The sequence below is a fragment of the Mytilus galloprovincialis genome, chromosome 4, assembly GCF_965363235.1.
Source record: "Mytilus galloprovincialis chromosome 4, xbMytGall1.hap1.1, whole genome shotgun sequence".
NCBI lineage: Eukaryota > Metazoa > Mollusca > Bivalvia > Mytilida > Mytilidae > Mytilus > Mytilus galloprovincialis.
Genome location: NC_134841.1, coordinates 62,603,851 through 62,631,104, shown reverse-complemented (window position 1 = coordinate 62,631,104; position 27,254 = coordinate 62,603,851). Strand labels below are relative to the sequence as shown.

At 32.5% G+C, this 27,254-nt stretch overlaps 1 protein-coding gene across 3 annotated transcripts in view; it reads right to left on the bottom strand.

Moving 5' to 3' along the window:
* Positions 1–18,552: 18,552 nt before the first annotated feature.
* LOC143072656 (G protein-coupled receptor kinase 5-like) overlaps positions 18,553–27,254 on the bottom strand; it is a 30,283-nt gene continuing 21,581 nt past the window's right edge. For 2 of the 3 annotated variants that reach the window (XM_076247702.1, XM_076247704.1), the window contains 8 exons: positions 26,574–26,663; positions 25,590–25,678; positions 24,605–24,727; positions 23,977–24,114; positions 23,230–23,367; positions 22,695–22,826; positions 21,739–21,762; positions 18,553–19,414 (listed from right to left, as the gene is read on the bottom strand). In XM_076247702.1, the coding sequence (XP_076103817.1) occupies positions 19,397–19,414; positions 21,739–21,762; positions 22,695–22,826; positions 23,230–23,367; positions 23,977–24,114; positions 24,605–24,727; positions 25,590–25,678; positions 26,574–26,663 (752 nt within the window). In that variant the 3' untranslated portion in view covers positions 18,553–19,396. The remainder of the gene's footprint in view (positions 19,415–21,738; positions 21,763–22,694; positions 22,827–23,229; positions 23,368–23,976; positions 24,115–24,604; positions 24,728–25,589; positions 25,679–26,573; positions 26,664–27,254) is intronic. The other variant, XM_076247703.1, reaches the window with a different exon arrangement.

Below are 27,254 nucleotides of genomic sequence, written 5' to 3'. Positions count from 1 at the left end.
AATAAAACTAATCAGCGCTACAGCTGTCTTGTGTTGCAAAATTTGATTTTATGTCGTGCTGTTGTTATAAAATGATGAGGATATATTTTAAATGACATTGTTCTTCAATTATATGCTGTTGGAATTTAACTCTGTGATATGGTTCCGTTATTATACCATAAGCTACGAAGCAGCGAGTGAATATTATTAGTTATCTACGTTTATATCCGTAGATATGGGTATTTTAACACCCTGAAGTACCCCAGTACACCTTGAGGCGTAGCCGAAGGGTGTACAGGGTACTGAAGGGTGTTAAAATATCCATATCTACGGATATAAACGTAGATAACGCATTTATCCCCGGTCTTAGTCCGAATCGGGCGAGTTTTATGGAAATTCGGGTACAAAGTGTAACGTGAAAACAACGTTTTTTTTCATTATCTAAAAAAGTTTTATTCAAATTTGGAAATTTTACATATTTTTTACGGGGTATAGGGTACTACCGTTGGTAGAACCCTACAGGTAGTCAAATATAAGACGTTTTTAATATGGAGACAGAGAAACTGGATTGAGTCAAATTTTGCGCTCAATGATTTGAGAGTTACGTCATAGATGGTGTGACGTCAACGTGGGTCATTTGCATAGCTAGGTCAGTAGTCCCATTCCTTGTCAATGAGGCTGTTAAGTAATGCATTTAATGAAATGAGTGTAAATGATCGGCATAATAGGACAAAATCGTTAATGAATTAAATATTAAATTACAAACGTCATGGATAATCTACAGAATTCAATATTTCACAAGGAGCAATCATGGAACTAAGGAAAACTTGAGTGAAGTTCCCCGGGATAATGATTAGCAACGTCCGGGGATATGGGTTAGCAACACCCAGGGGCTATGTGTTTTGTAACGACGTTCGTTAACCAATCGAATTTCTAGAAATATACTAAGCCGGGGATACAGCTTTTGATCCGTGTAACAGCCAGTCCGTCAGTGCTAAATTAAATGCTTATTATCAGATTGCAACCTTACACTTGAATATATGGTCACAAATAATGACAGGAAATCCCCATTGAATAGTAGGCCAACAGATCAAGGGTCAAGGTCAAAGTAATTAAAGATGGGCTGAAATTTGTTCAGAAAAGCGATCAAAATTTTCATCAAAACCATGATGATAGAATTTGAGATGTGTTAATACTACATGTATCTCTGTTTGGAGGTATTTTTAATGACAGTTAAACGCAAACATTTGAAGTATTTTATTATTTTTAAATTTTGAATAATATATAATTTCCCGGGAGGTGCTCTCAATAAAAATATTTTTTGTTTAAACTTAAGAAAGCAACAACAGGAAACTGATTAGTCGAGAATCATTTTTGTAATTGATACTTGGTACTACCGGACGATACTCGAGCATTCGAGTACTCGTTGATATTTATAGTTAATACGTAGCCTTTGTTTTCATATATTTGTTTGTGATAAGTCAGTTTATGGTCACTAGTGGTTAGTTAATGATAATTGCAGTTGTATAAACATTGGCATATCTCATTTCCATGGAGATTATTTGGCAAATGAAGTATAAAGTTGAAGAGCATTGAGGACCAAATATTCCTAAAAGTTTTGCCAAATACAAAAGCTAAGGTATTCTATTCTTGAGGTAGAAAAGCCTTAGAGAAAATCAATCTCGTACAGATGATCAACGATAATCTATAATTATCGGATGATTGTCCTCTCGCTTAAAACCTCTCAGGTAGATTATCTCTTTTGCAACCCGTCACATTTTTTTCTTTAAAAATGTCCTGTACCAAGTCAGGAATATGACCATTGTTATATTATAGTTCGTTTCTGTATGTGTTACATTTTGGCGTTGCGTCGTTTGTTTTCTCTTGGTTTTGAGTGTGGGTTCACGTTGCGGTGAGACGTGTCGCGGTGCTTGTCTGTCCCAGATTCATGTGTTTGGTTTTGGTGTTACATTTGTTTTTCTCGTGGGATTTTGTCTGATGCTTGGTCCGTTTCTATGTGTGTTACATTGTAGTGTTGTGTCGTTGTTCTCCTCTTATATTTAATGCATTTCCCTCAGTTTTAGTTTGTTACCCCGATTTTGTTTTTTGTCCATGGATTTATGAGTTTGAACAGCGGTATACTACTGTTGCCTTTATTTGTTACCTGAACCTATACCGACACTAATATATACAACTTTACAATTTGTCAAATTATTATATACGTGGTTTTGGTTTGAGAAATACGAATAGGTAGTCTTACTTTGTTATTGAATATTTAAAAAGGTAACTGAAAAACCTAGAAGGTAAAATGGAGAAAGGAATGTGTCAAAGCGACAACAACCCGACCATAGAGCAGACAACAGCCGAAGGCCACCAATGGGTCTTCAATGTAGCGAGAAACCCCCGCACCCGGATGCGTCCTTCAGCTGACCCCTAAACAAATATGTATACTAGTTCAGTGATAATGGACGTCATACTAAACTCCGAATTATACACAGGAAACTAAAATTAAAAATCACACAAGACTAACAAAGGCCAGAGGCTCCTGACTTGGGACAGACGCAAAATTTGGTTAAACATGTTTTTTGATATCTCAACCCTCCCACTATACCTCTAGCCAATGTAGAAAAACAAACGCACTAATACGCACAGTAAAACTCAGTTTAAGAGAAGTCCGAGTCGGATGTCAGAATATGAAACAAAAGAAAATAAACAAAACGACAATAATAAATAAATAACAGTAGACTACCAGAAGTTACTGACATGCCAGCTCGAGACCTCAATTTAACTGATTGAAAGATTATGTCTTCATCATATGAATATCAGGCACAATCCCTCCTGTTAGGGGTTTAGTATTATACCATCATGAAATATATGAGAAAAACATAACCCGTGTCATGCGAACAACTTGTTTTAGAATAAATGTGTTAAATTCCGATGCAAAGACCCTATAAGTGAATCAATATTAAAGCCAAAATATGCAATCTTTAATGACCTGTTAAAAGGTTTTGTTAGCTTTTGAGGTGAATACTTTTTTGTGCTTTGTAAAGAATATTACCATAAAAGATTGGATGTGAAATAACTGAACATATAAGATGTCTGTATGTTGAGTTACATTTACGAATTATTTCCTTATACCAATGATAAAATTTAGTAAATGTTTTGACTAGTTTGTGATATCGAAAACCCTGGTGTAATAATTTTTCAGTAATACATAAATTTCTCTCGCTAAAATCTAATACGTTGTTACATACACGAGCGAATCGTACAAATTGAGATACATAAACACCATAAGATGGTGACAAGGGAACGTCATCATCTAAAAATGGTTAATTAACGATAGGTACCATTTAATTGATGGAAAATCATGTTGAAGCATCAATACATCAACTGATTTATTTAGATATTGTATAGTTTTATAGATATTATATCTCATGCACTTGGCTCTGAAATTTTCCTTCTATATACTTTGATATAACACGTAAATAGGGGAACACATTTCAGAGACAAGAACCTGTGCATCATAAAGACGTATAAAGTAAAACAGTTCCCATTCAATAATAAAGTTCCCCCCGAATAGTAACTTTAAACATTTCCTCAAAATACATGAAGTCGTTCTTTGATAAGCAGACATATCTATTGACGTTTCATATATAAAATTAACTTCATTAAAAGTGTACGGTCATATGAAATTGCTTCGATAAGTAAAAAGGGGAAACTGGGACACATTATGTATTGAATCAATTGGTATGAACACAGAAAGAAGCTAAGGGAAGAAAGAAGCCATTCTCTCTTATAATCCTTGTACCTTTGATAACTAATTACCTGTATTTGAGTAATAGTTTCCTGAAAAAAAATCAACAGACCTAGTTAGGATAATTTGATGGGATTGAGGAAAACAGACAATAGATGGTTTAACAAATATTTGTTGTTTCGAATAGCATGATTAAGCAGTGTAAAAAACATACATTATATTGGTTTATGTTATTAAAGAAAATATATTTTTCAGCGGCTTCTTTTAGAAATGCAAAACGTAAGAAAACCAAAATAAAATTAGGAGTATTGAATTTGACTTTATGTTATGAGTGTTTATTTTCTGTGAGTCAACCAACCATGATGACCTATTACACAACTAAAAATACAATTCTATCATGACTTGAAGTATTATATAGGTTATACAATACTTGGTTATGTTTTCTGAAGATTTAAAGCCCAGTGCGTGAAGGTGGAGAGTACGTATGCAACATCGGAAATCACTCGATTATGCGAGACCTAGTTATTACCACCCGGCGGCAGCGACAGAGTAAACTATTTGTTTATAGCTTAATGTTTTAGAAGTTAGAAGACCCGGATGCTTCATATACCTTGTGTGCAGATACTTTAAGTTGCAAAGTTCACGTCTGTTATGTGTCCATTGTCATTGACCTACATTTTCATGGTTCGGTGACTGCATGAAAATAAAATTACACAGTTTTCTTGTAAAGTGAAATAAATTAAATACTAAAAATACTCATTTATTAGGAGTAATATGATAACTGCATTTAATATAGGGATTCCTTGCAACGTCTACAAGTCTATCAGGTGGGGTTCAGATGACCTGGCCTTAGTCTATTTACCAGTGATCAAGGTTTAACTTTAAGTTACGTGGTCAAGTCCGTATCTCAAAACTATATTGAAGCAATAGGTGATTAACTTTAGTTGGTGTAAGAAATGATTGTGAGGTGTACATATCCGACTGAAAGATTTCATCTGAATTTGACATCAATGTCATATAGCTCTTTTGGCAATTTTAACTTTTTGTTGTTTTGTATATTTCTCAGTTATTGTAAGCAAAATCCCCACTTTATTTGGCGTCTGGAAAGATTGTCAGGTGTACATGTCCTTCTGGTAGGTTTCATCTGACCTCGACCTCATTTTCATGGTTCATTGGACCACGTTTAGTAATTATGGCACCCTCAACGGAGTTGGGGTGACATATTGCTTTTCTACGTTTCTTTTTTTCTTATTATTATTTTTCTTCCACTTTTTTTGTCCAGCTTATATTTTGGAATTGGATGAACCAAATGTTATGGAACTCTACCATAATGTTAACCAGCATGTGCAGATTTGCAATCGGGGTATGGCATTTTCAAGATGGCCACCGTTACCATGGAAACAGAACATATGTGAAAAATATAATTTTTGTTTTTGGTTAATAATTTGAGTATGCCTGAACTTAGAATTATCAAATTTTTATATATTGTTGGTGTCCACCATATACAGGTTTCAGAGGATTTTGAGAATCTTTGGAACTACTAAATTGCCATAGAAACTAAATATCTTTAGCATTAAACCCTATGGGAAAACCTGAAAGTACCATTTACTCCGTTAACAAGGAAGGTCAAACTCAATGAAACTACATGGATATGTAACATGGCATGTTTCAAAGGGGCACCTGTCTTTGGAATTTTGGAAATGGTAATTGTTACCATGGAAACAGCAAAAATTTCAAAAATTTCAAAATGCTCCAAACTTTATAAAATTTTACATCAATGTTTTATGACATGTGTAGATGCCCCGTCTGACTTTGGAATTTTCAAAATGGCTGCCGTTACCCTGGCAATGGGGGAAGGGTGCCATCCGTTATTGCTAGCAATTACAAATCTAGTTTTTTTTGGTTTTGTCAATATCTGATATTATAAGCAATAGGTCAGTCCCTGAATAGGTCTATTATATTCAGTGTACTGAAACAATTGTGAGGTGTACATGTCTGTCTCACAGGTTCACATGACCATGACCTCATTTTCTTGGTTCATTGGTCAATCATAATTGTTCTTAATTTTGTCCGTTTAACAATATTAAGTACATGCAATGATTTTAAGGTGTAAGTGTCTGTCTGGCAAGGTTCGTATGACATTGACCGAATTTTCATGGTCCATTTGTTATAGTATTTTAGTATGGTCTGTATTGCCGGTACTTCCACCAATACCATTATATTAGGTGTAAGACACACTATTGTTTCTCCCAAGAATGGTTGCAAGTGTCAATTACCAAATGTCTATGGTTCTAGAATCAACGTTTGTTTCAGGTCTGAAAATCAACTATATTTGGCGTATAGAATTAAGGTGTGGCATACATTGCCATCTTCTCTCTCTTCTTTTGATATACAATATTCCATCGACATCCGATGATTACATACTGTTCGCATACGTGACATATTTACAAAATGTGTACCTCAGTTTAAAAAAAAATGTAATAAAAGTGCAATGAAAATATCAAATTAGTGATTAAAACTATGTACAATTTAAATTTATGCTATTAATTAATAGAACAGAAAACAACCGAAGTGGGCTGTTCCCTGAAGTTATCAATGGATGGTGCCCGAACTAGTACCACAGGGAGCTGGTTCCACTGTGGTATTGTATACGTAAAGTATGAATATCTGTATGAGTCTTTTGGTGTGTGAATATGTTATATGAAGTGGATGTTTTTTTTCTCTAGTTCTTGAGTCTGCTTTTATGAGTATGACTGATGGAATACATGTAGCAGCAAGATGGTATGATATTTTGTACATCATTAGTTTTTACCAATCTTGTGCGTAGCATACGTTCTCCTAGGGATGGTTTTAATGTTGGGAGCATGTTTGTAACATTTATTACTCGGCGTATTATGGTATATATTGCAGACATATCGAGCAGCTCGTCGTTGGAACATCTCAATTTTGGAGACCGATTCGGTTGTGTAATGGTCCTAAACAGAACAAGAATATCCAATAAAATTGAGAAAGGAAATGGGGAATGTGTCAAAGCGACAACAATCCGACCATAGAGCTTAAATGGGTTTGACGAGTGCATGGTGCGCCTTGGATTTTATGTGTGGGTTTGTTATTTTTATATTTCGTTTTAGAAAACCCAGTGATTTGTTACCTTTGGATGTAATGTCATTTATCTTTGTCCAATTTGATGTTTAAATGTATTGTAATACCAAGGTACTTAGCAGATGTTACTGATTCAAATGTATGACAATTTAAACATGTAGTTTTGCTGTATATGTTGTTCCTTTTTGGTGACATATAACACAGTACATTTATCTGGATGGAAAGCCATCAACCAGTCCCTCTCCCACCTAGCTGCCGCGTCTCGATCTACTTGTGGAGTTTATCAGTCACTCTGGGATCTGATCAGTCTGTATATAATGCTATCATCTGTGAATAGCCTGAGCTTAATTGCTGTGGGTCAAGTAGTCTGGTAGGTCATTAATGTAGACCAGAAACAAGACAGGGCCCAATACGTACAGTACCTTGCGGAACACCAGAAGTAACAGGGACAGTGGATGATGACTTTCCATCTATGACAACAGTTTGTGTACGGTTCGAAAGAAATGCGTTTATCCAGTTATGTGTTTGACTATCAGACAGATATAATAACAAATAACCTGTAGTTTTGCATTGTTTTACTTTGATTATTATTATTGCATTGTTTTAAGCCCTGGTCACAACGAACCCTAAACACATCTATGCAGCGCCACAACATGAATTTTCATCAAATCGCGGGTCATCTGTGATCGTCGTACGACAGTCGCACGATATTTTGAGCATCGCGGCGCTGTCGTGTGTCGAGGGACGGAAATTGAAAATGCACCTTTTTTCTCTACAGTTTTTGTCTTGTGGCTGTCGTGAGTGTCTTAAGTTATCACAGTCGTGCGACTGTCTTGCAATAAACACATTGTCGTGGATACCAACATAAACCATTTTAATACAAATAAATCGTACAACTGTCGCATGACCGTCGTACGACAATCGCACGACTGTCGCAAGACACTCGTGAAACAGTAGCACGATTATCTCACGAATACTAAATTTCGTACGATGCCTGCACAACATTGATTGTCTGTCGTATGCCAGTGGTACGTTCATCGTGCAACATATTTTCGTTTTATTAAGAAGAATACAATTCGGCGGGAATGAATATTTGGAAAAACATACATTCTGCCGTTTAAAGAGGATGGCTATTCCACCAGAACGATTACGCTTGACCCTGCTGAATAGGCGACTTGACGGACTCCTACAAGAGCAAAATATGGTCCTGTTAGCGTTGCTACCACCGTTCTCTTTTCGGGGGCATTCTGGTTTAAATTCGCTGAACAATTATAATATAAACTAATATGAAATAACTCGTTTACTTGGAATGAACTTATATAATGACACTGTATAATATTGAAAGCGAATGGCAAATGGCACGCAATAAATTGGGCCTTCTTTACATACTAGTAGTTAGTAGTCAAACGCGCGAGTGACCCACGACCGTTGTGGGACAGTCGTACAACAGTTACATGATAGTAACACAACAGTAACATACGCATCCCATGACATGAAAACCTGAAAAATAGCCCCAAACAACTCACGATTGTCGTACGACTGTCGCACGACTGTTCCACAACCGACTTGCGACAAACCCACGACAGTACAAATACAATGTTTTTACCTGTCCTATACCTATCGTGGACATATCGTAGCTGATGTGACTACTCGACATATTTTTTTGACATTTTGCACGACAAAGCCAAGACTACTATTTTATAGATCTTCCACGACAAAAAATCGTACAATCTGTTGTGACCGGGGCTTTACTGTGATTATTATTGACATATCATAGAACACAGTGCTTTGTATATTTACATATTCTTATTCCATTGAAAGGTTTAAAGTGGAAAAATCTGTAATTAGGTCCCCGCCTTTAGGCGGGTCGCCCTATAGTGATCAGTCTGTCCGTAGTCCGTCCGTCCATATCTAGAGAACCATTATGATTTCATACTTTATACTTTACATGTTTATTAACCACCACCAGAGGGCGTGTCATGATGTATGTACAACTTCCTAGGTCAAAGGCGGGTCGCCCTATAGTGATCAGTCTGTCCGTCCGTCCGTCCGTCCGTCCGTCCGTAACACTTTAACTTTGTGTCCGCTCCATATCTAGAGAACCATTATGATTTCATACTTTATACTTTACATGTTTATTAACCACCACCAGAGGGTGTGTCATGATGTATGTACAACTTCCTAGGTCAAAGGTCAAGGTAAAAAAACTTTGGTTTCAGTTGACAACCCTGTGTCCTGTGGTGAAGATCGTGTCCGCTCTATATCTTGAGAACCGTTATGATTTCAAAGTTTATACTTGACATGTATATGAACCAACACCAGAGGGTGTGTCATAATTTATGAACGACTGCCTAGGGCAAAGTTAAAGGTCAAAAACTTTGGTTTAAGTTGACAACCCCATGTCCTATGGTAAAGATCGTGTCCGCTCTATATCTTGAGAACCGTTATCATTTCAAAGTTTATACTTGACATGTATATAAACCAACACCAAAGGGTGTGTCATAATTTATTTACAACTTCCTAGGTCAAAGGTCAAGGTCAAAAACTTTGATTTCAGTTGACAAACCCATGTCCTATGGTAAAGATACAATTTTTTAATGCACATTATTCACAGCGGGGCCCACAGAGATGGCTCCCATCTCAATGATATCTAGTTATATCTGCCACATGTAAATGTTCTTCTTCTAAGTAATAAGTAATTGTCAATAACGGTTACCTTTAATTGCCAATATTTGTTTACATCCACTTTATTTAATCTTTGGTGGCTACTGGTCTTATTGACAATCATGCCACATCTCCTGATTTTAATAATGGTTGTGTTTTTTGTTGATTTCATGAATTATATGTTGACAACAGACCTTAAAGTTGTCTTTGTTCAATTATTCACCACTTGTCTGTATAAAGTAACTAGATGCTCCGCAGGTTGCAGCTTTATATGACCGCAGAGGTCGAACCCTGAACAGTTGGCAAGTATGGACACAACATTTAAGCTTGATACAGCTTTGAATTTGGATTGTGATTAAATAGTTGACACAACATCGGTTTGTGACACAGAATGAATGTAATCTAAGAACTTAAACTTAAAAACTTAAAAATTTAAAATTGGACATTTACCTATTATGGTCCAATATCCAAAATCTAAATACATGGTTAGATTCAGCATATCATAGAACCCCAAGAATTAAATTTTTGTTAAAATCAACTTAATTTTGGACCCTTTGGACATTAATGTAGACCAATTTAAAAACAGGACCAAAAATTAAGAATTCAAATTCACGGTTAGATTTGGCATATTAAAGAACCCCAATAATTCATTTTTTGATGAAATCAAACAAAGTTAAATTTTGGACCCTTTTGGCCCCTGATTCCTAAACTGTTGGGACCAAAACTCCCAAAATCAATCCCAACCTTCCTTTTATGGTCATAAACCTTTAGTTAAAATTTCATAGATTTCTATTTACTGATACTAAAGTTATTGTGCAAAAACCAAGAAAAATGCTTATTTGGGACCTTTTTTTGGCCCCTAATTCCTAAACTGTTGGGACCAAAATTCCCAAAATCAATCCCAAAATTTCTTTTGTGGTCATAAACCTTATGTTAAAATTTCATAGATTTCTGTTTATTTATACTAAAGTTATTGTGCGAAAACCAAGAAAAATGCTTATTTGGGCCCTTTTTGGTCCCTAATTCCTAAACTGTTGGGACTAAAACTCCCAAAATCAATCCCAACCTTCATTTATAGTCATAAACCTTGTGTTTAAATTTCATAGATTTCTATTTACTTATACTAAAGTTATTGTGGTTAGATTCAGCATATTGAAGAACCCCATATATTCAATTTTTGTTGAAATCAAACAAAGTTTAATTTTGACCCCGATTTGGATCAACTTGAAAACTGGGCCCATAATCAAAAATCTAAGTGTCTTTGGACGACGACAACGTCATACCAATATACGACCAAAAAATTTTCAATTTTTGCGGTTGTATAACAATTTCTGCACATCAACTATTGAAGAAATTTTACAAACTATCTAGTTTTTGTCGTGATTTGTTGCCATGGTAACTTGTTAAATATGAATAACTTTTATCTTAGTTAAGTTCGGACAAATTAAGAATTTTTTATGACAACATTTTGGCCAAATATAGGCTCATTGTCCCTATTCCTAAATCAACCACTTAACTAAACTTTGTGTTTTAGAACTTTATATATAATATTGACTTGTGTCTATTGTGACCAAAAGTGTTTTTTTTCATATGTTTTGTACTCCTTTAAAATTTGATATTTTTCCTGACTTGAAACAACTGATGCCAAATATGGTGCATTACATGAGGTATTGTCCCTAATGTGTCTCTGTGATCATACAAGGGTTATCAAGATATTATATGGTTATTTTTATAAATTTCCTGTTAAAAGTATGAATTTTTCAAAATACAAAGGATTTTCTTATCCCAGGAATAGATTACCTTAGCTGTATTTGGAATTTTTTTTTTGGAATTTTGGGTCCTCAATGCTCTTCAACTTTGTACTTGTTTGGCTTTATAGCTATTTTGATCTGAGCATCACTGATCAAGTCTTATGTAGACGAAATGCACGTCTGGTCACCAGATTCTGGTGTACTAAATTATAAACCTGGTACCTTTGATAACTATTTAAACCATTTCCAAGCCATATGTCAAGCACAACCATAATACATGTATAATTTAACATTTTATTAGTGAGCTGTCATTCACATTTTCATATAACTTTTACACGTTTCTCATTCTCTTATCTACTAGAAAGGTATCAAAAGAGGTTACATCACCTACTAAATATAGCCTATAATGCTGTTATAGAGTATTGATCAAATGCAGTCAATACAGGAAGTTGTCAATGTAGTAAAATAAAGTGAATGTAATGAATATACCCTGTGCTGTTTTGAAATATTACATATGTTGAAAAAATAATTATTCTGTCAGTAATAACACATATTTAATTTTATTTTATACATTTGTACATCTGTATTTTTTTTAATGAAAATGAAAAATCTTTTTATCCTGAAAGCTATTTTATAATTTTGTCTTTATCCGACATTTCTATTCATTTAATCAAAACAATTCTCTCAAACATTTGGTACCTTAAGTTGAACCAGGTGCTCTGCAGGGTGCAGCTTTATACGACTGCAGTGGTCGAACCCTGAACGGGGCAAATTTGGTCACAATATTCAAGCTTGATACTGTCTGAATTTGGATTGTGATCAAATTTTTGACATAAATTTTAATTACATTACCTCCTTTACACTGCTTTTAAATTGTCTAAATTGTTCTGTAACCAGAAAAACCCTTGTTTTCCCCCTTTTTTGCCCCGAATTGCTTAATGATTTGAGCCATAACCCCCCATAACCATCCCTTTGTAGTATGGAAACTTGTGGTATAATTTCAGGGAGATTTATACATTTAAACACTAGTTATTGACTGAAAACTACAAAAATGCTTATTTGAGCCCCTTTTTAGAATCCTCATTTATTAAAACCCCCTTCCCACCTTGAAACAAGAACCCCGAAACTCAATTCCAGCCTTTCCTTTGTAGTAAGAAACATTGTAGCACAATTTCAGAGAGATCCATTCACTTAAACCCAAGTTATTGCCTGTAATCTAGAAAAATGCTTCTTTTTGGCCCCTTATTCCAAAATGTTCAGGGATATTAACCCCAAACTAAATTAAAGCCTTCCCTTCGCTATATGGAAACTTGTGGTACAATGTCAGAGAGATCCATACAGTTATACATAAGTTATTGTCTCGAAACTACAAAAATGCTTGTTTTTGGCCCCTTGTTGGCCCTTAATTCCTAGACTGTTTGCCCCATAACCCTTAAAATAAATCTCAAACTACTACTATATGGTATGAACATTGTGGTACAATATCAGATCAATTGATATACTTATACACAACTTATTGTCCTGAAACTAGATAAATACTTGTTTTGGGCCCCTTTGGGCCCCCAATTTCTAAACTGTTGGGACCATAACCCCCAAAATCAATCCCAACCTTCCTTTTGTGGTTACAAAAATTGTGTTTAAATTTCATTGATTTCAATTTACTTATACTAAAGTTATTATCCAGAAACCATCCTTCTTCGGACGACGACGCCGTGATACCAATATACGACCAAAAATTTTAAAATTTTTGCGGTCGTATAAAAAGGAGGTGTGTTAAGACCACATTTTGGTCCCTTGAATTCAAAAAGTCAAAAGGATTATAAATTTTCCCCAAAAAATCTTCAGATGTTTGTTAGCCATCAGTATTTGGATTTGAATTTTGTATTTTGTGTTGGCATAGGGGCTAAACAAAGACTGCCAAAATATCATCATTATGATATCTTTATTTTACAAGGCTGATATAATTTTTTTCATGGGTCACAAAAAATGGCTCTTATTATGCCTCCTCCTCCAAACTTTATACCTGAATTTTAAAGTATTTTGATATATTAATTTCTAGAGAACCTCTTAAAATCATACTAATCTGTTAAAAGAATTTTCAAGGTGATACATGTAAACTTCTTAGTTCAAAATGATTTTTTTTTTATGAAAAGCACCAATGTACAGTTTATTACACCGGAGAAATATATATTTTTTTACAAAGAAAACAGCACATTTTATTTCTAAACATTGATGAGGTTACCGAGAGAAACGGACAAGTTATAAAATGTAAAACATTCACATTAAAATAATCAGGACATATATACACAGCTGAATCCTGCAGCACATACATACAATAATAAATATGATTCAAGTATCAAAATTTGCTTGGTAAATGGTGCTTTCAAAGACACGTGTTAAAACAAACATGTAAAGGACAAAATTCTCAGTTATATTTAGGTAAAATCTATATTCAATTAGTGTATTTTTTTTTTTATTGTTCTACAATTATACACAGTCCTATCGTTAGAAAATCAACACAAAATTGTTATGTGAAGTTAATGACAATTTATAGGATCTTTATCATGTTAATAATGATTGGTAAAAACATGAAAGCAACAGATGAAGCAAATAAAATACTTTCTCCAAACACAAATAAAAGAGATCAATTATTATATTAAAAGTTGATAAACATCCACACCATTTACCATGCAAAAAGATTATTCTTGTACAAGTCAAATTTTATAGCTATATATATATATTGTAAGAAATTCATATGACAAACATCAATAGAAACCGTTGTACGAACATTCATTTTATATTTTGAGTAACAAAAATTTCTTTCATTCAATGTCAAAATCAATTTGACGTTGGTAATATTTTTCAATGCGAAATTGGGCTTATGCAAAAAAAAAGGAAAATCTTTGAATTCTCTTACCCCTCATTGAAAAATTCACATTAGATATATAACCAAGCAAGAATGTACCTTCATTTGCAAAATATCAATGAGCTTTAAATCAGATTATCATGTCCACTTAACAAAGGAAGATAAGTTAAGTAACTCTCATAAATCTCTTGTCGGCATAACATTTTAGAATGCACATTTTACAAAGCAATATCTTAAATTATTTCTCATTTCATTTGAATGTAGACTTTACAAGATTTTGCACTGACAACATTTACCATGAGCACCTAGATTCCTTCTAAAAATAAACTTTTGTGTCAAGCAAAATTGAAAAAAGCTTTGTGTAAACCAGGATTGACATAGCTTTGAATCAAGTAGAAAAATGTGACAAAACAATGCCTCCTTATCAAAAATGTGATGGAAACATCATTCCGCTATATCTAACCACAATATGAGAAAGTGTTGATCAGCTTAATAAATGTCCACTTAAAATACCTGTAGTTAGTATTTTTTTTAAATATGGATAATTTAACAATGATAAGTACTATTTGTTGAACAGAAATATTTTGCATTCATTGGAGTGGATATCTTGTACTGAAAAAGCTTTAAAGGTAAATTCTACCTATATATGTTTTTGTCATTTTATTTACCTAGCCATCAGATTTTCTTAAACTTCAATCAGAAAGAGATGTTATAAGAAAATATATACATAGTTGAATCTAATGATTTTAATTCATGGCTGGATAAATGAAAGTTAAATTATCTTCCAGCACTCAGTGGCGGATCCAGGGGGGGGGGGTTCCGGGGGTGCGCACCCCCCCTTTATTTTTGCCGATCAATGCATTTGTATCGGGACATATGTTTTGCACCCCCCCTTTGCCCTGGGTGCCCTGGGTTAGCACCCCCCCTTTCGAAAATTCCTGCATCCGCCCCTGGCACTTTGAAGCAGAGATTCGTTAATGAGATTCTCTATTTAATTATATTTCAAATCTACCATTTGAACACATTGCTCTAGCACATAACAATAATTAACTGGTATTAATACATTTTTGTCACATTCACATTCATACAATACTATTAACTCATTATGTAGTCACAATCCTCATAATTTACTTATTTACAAAGAGTACTCTATATCTATGCTATAATATTGGACTTTTTAACTTGGAATATGCTATCTGAAAAATTTGAATTCTATTTATCAAAGGAAAACTTCTCATAAATATGTATAATGAGAATATTATAGAGAAGTTGGTAAAGAGTTTTGAAGGTTGCTTTTTATAACCATGTTTGCAAATTTTAATTTTTTTTTGTTGTTGCTGAAAGGCGGTTATTGGCAATGTTTCCTGCTAATAGGTAGAAATGCAATTTTGAAGGCAGATTTTTTTTATTACTTTCATGAAAAATGACTATCCTATTTCCAGTTTTCACAGCACCCTTCACCAACCTTTATTGACAAAAAATATTAAAGTCTTAATACTTTTTTCTTCTTAATCTCATGATTTAATATTTAATAACCATATTTAATTCTCTTATAAATTTCATTAAATAGAAACTAAATTTAATAGAAAATTGTTTATTCTTATTCACCATGTTTATTTACAATCCATTTGTTATTTTCACTTCCTGGTTGAGAGTGTTACCCAGTAAATTCATTAAAAAGAAAGGTTATAATCAAACAAAATATAGTTACAATGCTTCAAATATGTTTGTTCGTAATGGCTATAAACAAATATCTAGTTATGTTAGATGTGTGGTATCTATAGTGTATTGAAAGCATAGATTTTTGTGTGTTAGGTCAGGCATTACGTAAAGCTCTAACAAATTATTGGTGTTAATATCATTTTAAGAGGTAGAAGATATATCAACTTTATCAAATGGTCACGAATGATCTATCTGATTAAACCAGACTGTAGAATTTGTAAAGAAATAAAACCACTCAATATGCAACGTCTGTGAACATTGCTAGATTTGTTTAAAGTACTGGACTGTAGATTTTGTAAAGTTTCACACAAACTGAATAATGTAGTCATAATGTGTCATGGTTATGACAGCATCTTGTTGAACCTTTTGTTGCATCATTTGAATTAATTGATTATCTGTGACCTTTACCTTCTGAATAATCTTGGGCTAAGGCACATGTTATCTCATGACAAACCATTCTGTGATGCCTGTCTTAGATTGTGGCAAACATACCAACATACTGCTATGCCTGTCTAAGTTTGTAGTTTAGATCTAGAAAGGGAGCGCTCTGCGAGAGACAGATGATGTATGTGATTCATTAATACTATTATAACTTTCTTACAGGTGACAATTTTAACCAGTGACAGTATGTTAATTACTTTAAGACCATTAACATCCAAATTTATAAAAATATATCAACTACAAGCATGTTAATTATCTTTAGGTTAACCACAATTGGTGCAGAATTTTAAATGCTAAAATAACATTTCCAGTTAGAAAGCCAAGTATTTTCTTAATAAGATTTTTTTTCTCTCTAAAAAAAAAATTTAAGGAAAGTGAGTTATGTTTTATAGCAAAATTCAATATATATATATATATAAATTCCTTAAAAAACAATGCAAGTCTGGCCTAATCAGAACTACAATGCAAAAATGAAAAATAACTTCAACGCTGGACAAAATAAAATCCTTGTATTATATTTGATGCATTATTTACTACAAATGAAAACTTGACAGTCATCAAATGGGTTTCATAACAAAGAATATACATACATCTTAAATACTGGCAGATAATCATTCACACTATAAAAACGTTCTCTCACTCCAATGATACAATAACTGAGGAGAAATAAAAATCTAACAATTATAACAAAACATATTACTATGAGCACATTACCTTGCAATGTAAACAAATTCTTTTTTTTTTTGACAAAATACTGGCAAGTTTTCTATCTACGAAATTTCCTTATAGGAAGACAACATTTAAATGAACACCAGGTACAAATAATCTTGACTAGCAAGCTGCCATCATAGCTCCTATCACTTATTAGATACAGGCATTAATTACCTTTTGGTCACATTTATAGCCATCCCATGTTAACATACTCCTAGAGAGGAGCACACTTTATGTTTGGGGATCAGACCATAAGTGTGTCCCTCTCTCCATGTGTATATATATGGGACAGCCATTGTGTGAAAGTAAATAAACTTCTCATCTCAACTTTGGTCACAACTCAGTCTTATTAAATAGTGGTCAGAATAAATAAATGCCCTATTCTATAATGATTATATAATGTTTGGTATAATATATAGTTATGTTCCCATGCCATGATGGACCTGGACTTGGTCAAAAACTTACTCCCATATTTTTGAGTAAAAGATAAGAGGGGACATGGTGTTAATTCATTTCAAAATCCCTACATGCATTTAGTTGACAAAACGATTAGCAAAGACACAGCACTTTTATTGTTGTTCTTTGTCTTAATTAATCCTTCATAACTACAAAATAAAACCATGTTTCTGATAGTTTTAAAAAAATTTAGTCCTTGAAAAAGGTGTGTGATTTTTTTTATTAACATTATTTTCTGTTCATTGTCTATAACTTGGAAAAAGCTAAAAGAAAATAATAATTTGTGAATGCAACAAGATTTATTTAAGCAATCCTTTGTCTTATTGCACTAATTTTATTACAGCTTTATGAAAGTTAAAAACTAAGAATTTCACATGTAATCTCAGTTTTGTATCAGAAGTTTAAATAACTTCATTTTAGTTCAAAGTGTGAAGTAAAACAAGGTTGGATTTTACTGAACCAGTACAGAAATGGGACTCAGTTTTAAATCAGGAATACAAATTTCCAAGCACTACTGGATTTTTAATTAGCCACTTAGCCTACATTTTAAAACTCTTTCAACGGAAAGAAAAAAACATTTTTATTCTCTTTTCTGCAAAGAAGTATACAGGTCTGCTATAATATGCAAATCCTAAGAAACACAAAATATATAAATGTACACTATTAAAATAAAATCATATTCAAAACAGTGTAGCTGTGGCCATTGATTGACGACCTAAATTATCCCATTGACTGGGACAGATTAGGTGAACGTTTGTCTGTAAGGATAACTGCTCACTACTTACTTATTAAAGAATTTAAACTTTTGGGCCACCAAAGGTTCTTAATGCCTTTAATAATTTAGAAATCGAAAAATTAATCAGGAATAACCTTTATATTTTGATTTATATTATTGATATAAATAAAAACATCGTGTTATTCCTTATTAATTTATCGAATTACTTTATTTAGGTTTTGAGAACCTTTGGTGACTCTACAATTGAAGTGTCTTCAACAAATACATAGTGAGCAGTGGTCGTTACAGACAAACGTTCACATAATCTGTCCAATTCAAAGGATAATTTAGGTCGTCAATCAATGGCCGCAGCCACACTGTTTTGAATATGATTCTATAACAATATCTCAATCTTGTGTTAAGTTTTATCTTTTCAAAACATGCAGGGGATTGATCTAAGGAACTGAACCCATGTCGAATTTCTTAAAGTACTCCTTTTCTCTATGAAAAGAAATTGATTTTTTGTTTTCTAAATCAGTAACAAAAATACGTACGTTTGTACTAATGTATCAATTATAAATTTTTAGAATTTGAATATATTCTATGATTCTAAGTAACATAGATTTTGAAATTCTGTATCACAAGATTGCTTTAAAAGTATTGATGAAACTTTCTACTCAAAAAAAGAATAAATCATATAGTTGCATCCCTTTACCAAGGCAAGCCTCCCTTAATTAATTACAGGAATAAGGATTCCATTCAAAATAAAAAAAAAAAGACATTGGATTGATATCTAGTAGTAGTACCCTGCATTATCTAGGTAAGGAACCTGAGTTCTTTAGCTGACCAATGACCTTATTACTGAATATCATCTAAGCAAGTGACCACTATTCACATTTTATCACAGGAGCACTACAATCCTAAATCTCACATATTCTGGAGGTGCATAATCCACCTTCACAGAAAAAAATGATGGCATATATTTTTATCTCTGTTTGGATAAACACAATAAGATTATATCAAGATCTCTCTCAACAACAAAAATAAAGTAAGGAACTAGCAAAGTTGTTGATTATACTAGGGAATTTATAAAAATCATTCCTCAGAGACGGCTGTCGGGTCTGGAGTTATCTTCCCCTAAGACAGTTTATCCTCTGTTTATCTCCCTGGACATAATCCTGAGCTTTGATAAATAATATCACTGAGTGTCTTTAACACCAGGTAAAATACCTCTGTCAGTGTCCTTCTGAATTCTGTTAAAAAAAGAAAAAAAAAACATTTAAATGATTTTGTAACTTGAGAAATATTTTTTCTACATATGTAGGAAGTAAGTAAATTGGATATCTCAGATTTGTTCTGAATTTTTACCAAAGACAATTATCATCATGTTTCAAACCTCTTTCAAAAATCAAAAGTTTAAATATCTGTAAAAAAAAATATTTGTAGCTCAGTCTTTTGTGTTCTATGTTGTGTTAGTTTGCTGTTCGTCTTTTTTCTTTTTTTGCCATGGTGTTGCCCTTTTATTTTCGACTTGTTAGTTTCAATGTTCCTTCGATATCTTTTGCCTCTCTTTTTAATACATAATTCTTCATCATTCTAACACAGAACTGTAGATCTATACTTTTGTAATTAGTTCATTATTAGGTGATTCAGTCCTATTTCTATCTTGAGTATGTGAACCCAACATTAGTCAATCATAAACTGTTAACACAGAGAATTGTCTCGCCTGATGGTGGAAAAAAAAACCCAATCTGATGGACAGCAACATTGCTAATTAATTCAAATTCCCTGGACCGTGACATAGGGGGGATGGCCTCTAACTGTTGTCAAACTGATATGTACTGATTCATTGGCGGATCCAAAGGGGGGGAGGTGTTCCGGGGGTTGGAACCCCCCTTTTCTTTGACCGCTCAATGCATTTGAATGGGGACATATAGTTGGAACCTCCCTTTGTCCTGGGTTTGGAAACGCCCTTTTTTAAATGGCTGGATCTGCCCCTGTAATTATAGTGATAGTAATGCAGCTTCATAAAAAATATCTTTGATCTATCACAAGCAGTTCCTATCAAACAAACAAACTTAATGGGACATAAGCTTTAATTTAGACAAATTCTTTTTATTTCAAGTAATTATCAAAGCAAAATTTTGAAATAATATTTCTTTATAAAGCAGTCAGTTTGGTCCAAATTTGTCCAAAACAATCTCATCACTGATGTTTTTTATTTACTTGCAAGTAAATAATTTAACGTCTCTTGAATCCATTTTCATGTGACCTATTATTTAAACCAGTAGCTAGAGATGGATTATGCATGTACTAGGTATGTTCAGCTATTAAAAGGAAAACAATGTAGACATGGAAAGTGAAATATAAACCATTTCCTTGACTGATTCGAATCACAAAGAAATCATTCTTATACAGCTAAATACCTTGATTAACATATTATTTTAAACAAACAGACCTAGAAAATCCAATTGAAAGTGCTTTCTATCTATTTAAACTTATGTTTTTATCCAATATATTACTGTCTGCATTTTTCAATGGTCATCTCCATGAATAATAAGATGACGTCTGGTTTAAATACACATGAAATGCTGAAGGAGTCCATGCATTGTTAATTGGTTATTTTAAGAATTTTATCATTTGGAGATACATTGTTGTACATTATCAAATCAAATATATGAGAATTTGAGTCAAATCGGTGAACATGAATTCAACAGCTAATGTCCCTTTGAGCAGAAAACTTAAGATTGAAAATTGCTTATTAATTTAAAGTCAATGGACCATGGCTAATGGGACAGGGCATCAAAACAAGACAGCACTCTCATATGTACTGATAACAATGCAACTTTATAGAAATTATCATTGATCTATCACAAGCCATCCTTCAAACAGACTTCCACAGAAAACTTTTACAAAACTTGACACTGCTGGAAAAGCAACACATATGTCTCGCTAGACAAAAATGGCTACAGTAAGGATAAGATATGGAGTATTGAACCACTAAACACTAGTCATCTTTCATCCTGCTTTGAAGTATAAGTTCAACCAATATTCAAGATGAACATTGAGCATATAGTGGGTATAAACCATTATTGATCATTTTCTGTATAATCACAATAGTATTCTTTCGGTGATGGTCCACATACAATATTTGTAATGCATGTATGGTTGCATTGGTACTATATTACATACAGGCTCTAGATTAAGGCATCTCCAATTTGAATCTTTCAAGAAGTTCAATTAAACTACTTTTCGAAAAATGTGTCCATAAACTGAATAGGTTATTCATAATAACATGTCCGACATGAAACGAAAAATAAAATTTAAATTGTTTGATGTTGCCTATCTACCTACCAGAAAAATTCTACGACCCAAAATAATTTCAATTTCTTCACTTTTTTTTTTATTTAAATAATTCCCTACTTGAATGTCCTTTTCTTGCCTAATAACTTGTGTATTTTGTTAAAAAAAATCCATTTAAACCAGGCATGGGTAGGCAACATCAAACGAAGATTTTTTAAGAGTGGCCAGAGTCGGAGAAATTATAAATACATGCTTAAACCTATGTTCTACTTACATAACAGCAAGTGTGCTGGTTTGTCTGCAAAAATAGTCAATTTAAAACTTAACACCATATGGAAAAGTATTAAAGGGGTATTTGCTATCAAATTCATGTTCACCTACATGTATTTTACTCAAAATCTCATTATAATATCTATAACATAATAAAAAGTCTATCTAAATTACTGAAAATCACAAGCAAATTAGTTACTAGCATGGATTTGTAGTAGTGTATCAACATTTTTGTGTGTTTTCTTAGAAGATTCTAAATCTAATTAACTAGCGAGATAATCTTCTGAGAATTCTGTAGGTCATATGACCCGATGTAAAAATGAATATAAATATAAATACAAAGGCAAGCAAGTGCAATCATATAATGATGATGTTTCTAGGTCTTTGATTTGATGCCATAGACTATAAAAAATATGTCAAATCGTTCTATCTATATTTGAACAAATATTTTTAGGAGAGAAAGAGGGATTTTCCCAGAGGCTGCCTTGTTTCACTTGTCAATGTTGACAATCTATTCTTTTTGATAAATAATAATGCTTAACCCACCCAAGTTGAGGGTTGAATTGAAGTTCACATGAATATAAATTTAAATAACATGAATTATAGACTTCTAAGCTTTTGAGGTTATTTTGACAAAATTAAACCAAATCTGACTGCAAATAGCGAAATATTATATGATGATTTACGTGTGTTTTATATTTAGTTTCAAACTTATGGATATGTCCTATTTTTAGAAATATTGATTTTTCAGGTTTGTCAATGTAAAATCAAGATACATTTTTAAAACTAAACTCACTGAAGGTAATGTTGATTGTTTTGTTCAGTTGTACAAAAGGTTATAGGAATTTGTTGAAAGTTTAACAGATGATTGACATAAAGTGATGGAAGTAGCTACTAGCAGTTGATATTGATAAATCAAATAATATAAAAAGGCTTTTGTTCTATACTTAATTTACTTACCCTCGGTCGTCTAAACAATCTCTCTAATAAACCACCTCTGTTTTCTGGAGGAGGTGGGTCTTCTAAATCTGGTGATGGACCACCGTCGGGACCAAAAGTATTTAATTCTTTAAAACACTCTGTTTCTATCATCTACAAATAAATAGCTTATGAAATGTCATGACAGTTACAGGAATATTTAATTATAATACTGTGGAAAATTATCTCTCAATAGTATTCAAAACAAATGACTATTTGTGCATTTGATCGTTTTTCAAACATATCTAGGAGGACAGTGTGATATAAATATAGACTGCTATTTATTTGATGTACACAACTAAATGGACTTGAAAATGTAGCTTACAAAGTATCAGATCTTTAAACTGCAGGATAGCACATCATCCAAACTAGTCAAATTATGTGAACTCTAAATCTAACTTAGATTTGCCTTTAATCCAATATGATTTTTGCTTTAATCAATAAAAGCAAATACTAAATACTAATTTTAGAGTCTCTTGTTTGACTAAGGTCAAGAAATAAGTTAAACTAAACATACCTCTTGTTGCCAAGCATAAGATACACTGCCTGTATTAAACTTTACATAAAATTTATCGTCAGTGGGATCTAAATTTACTCCTTTTACTGTAGAAAATTGTTCTATATCTAGAACGTCTTTACAATATACAGCTCTTCTCTGAAAATAAAAGATATATGCATCATATAAAGGGCCATTGAGAAAATACAGACATACTTTTACAACTAACTTTATAGCTTGAATTTTATTCACAACTTAGAACTTGACATAATGTAAAGATACAGATTCTGCTATAGCTTTCTTGAAATTACCAGTCTGTTTCGGTCTTCTGTGCAGAAGCTAAAATCTCCCACTTCTTAGAAAATGTCACCAATGCATTGGTATATTTCTCATTTTAAGTTGTTTTAATGTAAGTTATAAGACTGCTGCATAAAGAAAGTGTTCCCTTGCATTGTCAAGAGGTCATACTTTGTAAAAAAGAAGTAAGTCTAAAAAGGAAGAAAGATTTGTAATTCAGAGGCCAACATTTACTACCAATGTGGTACACAGTGAATATTAATTTTGAAGGCCATAAATAATGAATTTGTAGATGGACACGGATAAAACCATAGGATTTAAATTTATTGGTAAGAGATTATCTGTTGTAACTTTTACAAGATTTATATTTAATGACTTATCTCATAGTTTTGTTGCCTTACAAATGTTCAAGAACTTTCTGTAAATTCTACAGGCAGATTAATTCATTCAACACATATTACACAAACTTACATCTGGAACAAATGGTGGATCTTCAATTCCAGCTTCTAATCGTTTAAAATTGATTGTTTTAAAAAATGGGTGGGCTTTAACTGCATTGGCACCAGACTCCGAACAACCTAATCTACCTGTTGGATCTTTCTGTAGAAGCTGAAAGAAATGAAAACATAATGTAAATACTTAGTATCAAGATATATGTGGAATAAATCAATCTTTCTCCATATATTTCATTTTTAGAAAGCATTTAAAAAGGTCAATTCAAATATATGTTTCCCGATCATTTTATACTCACGAGTAAGAGCTACCATATATATGATAGTGTTATTAGTACAGAAATTATATTAAATAAGTCTAAATTTCAATTTAAAATATTATAAAACATTAAAGCTTCATTCATGCCAACAGAAGTTTTAGAGGTTCCAACTATCATAGGCAAACATGTCTGGATATAATTCTGTTCTGTTCAGACAGATTTTGAACTACAAAAAAAATAAACCTACTCTTATTGTATTACATTTCTTTAGTTTTCTAACCAATTTGATAAAAATATTTCTGATAAATCCAATAAGCCTGTCAAAAGTAGTAATTCTGTAATTTGTTTTGATTTTAAATGAAATGAAGTTTGTAAAAGAAACCTTACCTGTTGACAAATATCACAACAATCCGGATTAGAAAATTTAGATGAGTAGACTTCTCTATCTTCTTTGACTCGACGATCCACCTCCTCTCGCCGAACTTTCTCTTTTCTTGCCCTAAAAGGTCCCTGTCAAGTATAAAGTTTAACAGTTGATTAAATTTTACCTAAACAGAATATAATACTACATTTTGACATTTATATATCAACAATATTATACATAACTTTGGGAATTTTGCATTTCTTTGACAATGTTTTTTTATCATCTCCCTAACATGTTTTTTTTCTATAACCGGATCACAAGTTTGATGTATGAATAAATGATAAACTATTTTGACATTCTTATATAAAAGTGTGCTTAAAATACTTCTAAATAGTAACTATTTTGACATTCTTATATAAAAGTGTGCTTAAAATACTTCTAAATAGTAACTATTTTGACATTCTTATATAAAAGTGTGCTTAAAATACTTCTAAATAATTAAAGCTTTATAAACCAGGTGTAATCAGCTTAGATTGAGCTCTCATATGATTAGTAATCTTTAATTTGGATAGTCATACTTCAGAAAATATTTACAAAGGTCACAATTCGGATTTACGGTTGAAATTTTATTTCTTATAATTTTTTTTTTGGAGTAGCTATTAAATAATGATCCTAAATAATTAATTTAAATTCTCCCAGTATAACTTTTCTAATGTAGAATAAAACTTATCCCTTTTTCAGCTTTAACAAGTGAATCTGTGAGTTATTGCTCACTAAAAATACCCCCCTAAAAGTTTACGGTAAACATGAAGTTGTCAAGTGATGAATCTGAAAATGCATTACACAGTATAGCTGTCTCATATAAACCTTAAAAACCAAACTTCAGAAAACCTTGTATTGTAGTTCCTTAGAAAGATGCAACGAAAATATTTATAGGAGAGATGGATGGACAGACAGAGGTTAAATAGTATACCCCCACTTTCTTAAACAATGGTAGATAACTCTTACCTTGCCTTCTATCATTTCATAAATAATACAACCTAAACCCCACCAATCAGGACTAAATGAGTATCTTTCATTTTTCACTACTTCTGGAGCTGAAAGATAAAGAAAAGTAACTGTTTTAACATCTTCTAATAAAGTATGCCATTACACTTAGATATATAAAGGCAAAACAAGTTCACGTAGGATGAAGATAAGCCAGGAATTTTTGTTTGGTCAGTTTATTTATACATCTACAATAGCTTGCAATGAGTTAAAGGTTCATCTAACAAACAAATATAGTTTACTTTGGTGCAATACTTTGATGCATGAAGTATATACTCAGGTATAAGTGGTGTAAATGGATATTTATACTTCAAACTAAGAGTACACTTTGCACAAAAAGAAATATCATTTAAAGTTAAGTTGAAGAAAATTACGTCATTACTTAAGTATATTACTTTTTTTTCATGCATTTTTTGTTTGAAACTTTAATCGCATTCAAACCTAGACAACAGTTTTCTAATATCTTCTAAAATATATTTATACTAGAGTTTGGTTAATTAATTTTTGTTTGATTTACGTCAATGATAAATATTTCATGCATATTTTCATGCATATTAAGGATAAGAACCAATTAAGCAATACATCAAAGAATTAGATTCCCCAAAGTGGGTCACTTTGAAGAAGAGCAAAAAATATGAATTGTGACTTAAAAAAGAATGCCTGCATTTTGGATAAGCACATATTCAGCCTTACAACAGACCATCTGCAGACGAATCACAATTTTACTTACAAACATTAGTTGGTAAATGGTACTTTACTTTTAATAGAAATATCCATGCAGAGGACATAAAAAACTTGTATTTGCTCAATCAACATTCTTTCAGCTATTTCACAAATCATTTCATATATATAATAACCAATTTAGTAGTCTCTATATATAGGGTGACAATAAATACCCTAAATTTTGCTATGGAGACCATTCCAAATCTTCATTGTAATACTTACCCATATAACCTACAGTTCCTACACGACCCTTAATTGTCTCCCCTTCCGGCACTTCCTCTGCTAGTCCTAAATCTGATATTCTAACATGACCTGTAATTATATTCATAATTAGTTGATTGTAAGAGCTCTATACCACAAAAAATGTCAAGCACATGTAAACTAAATGTTGTAGAGGGAAGTATTTATAAATTAATTTTAAAATAGAGTGAAAAGGAAAATAGACAGTGTTTGCCCATACAACATGACTCCTTTGACAAGTTCTCAAATTAACTGTAAACAGTAACTATATATATATAGACATAGAAACCATTATTTGCTAAATTTTGACTACCTCAACAATTTTTTTCAGTCTATATAGGCTTTTGTCTACAAATTTTATAGTCCATATTAGCTAACTTGCTTTGTTGAGGATTGACCTTACTGATGTAGTTATACATTGCCTTTTAGATAGAATGATATTGATTAACAGTAGTAAGTGTTAATATGGATTGTTTATAGCTACCTTTTGACAGAATTAAGGAACACATGCACTGTTAAGGCATTGATGGTACCAAGTAACAGTTTTATTGACATTTCAATCATGATACTCTGAAGCATAAATCATAATGGCATATCTGCCAAATTTTCAAAATCTCTATGGTCAATTTGAACCCGAAAGGAGCAGATGCTCCTCTTATATTA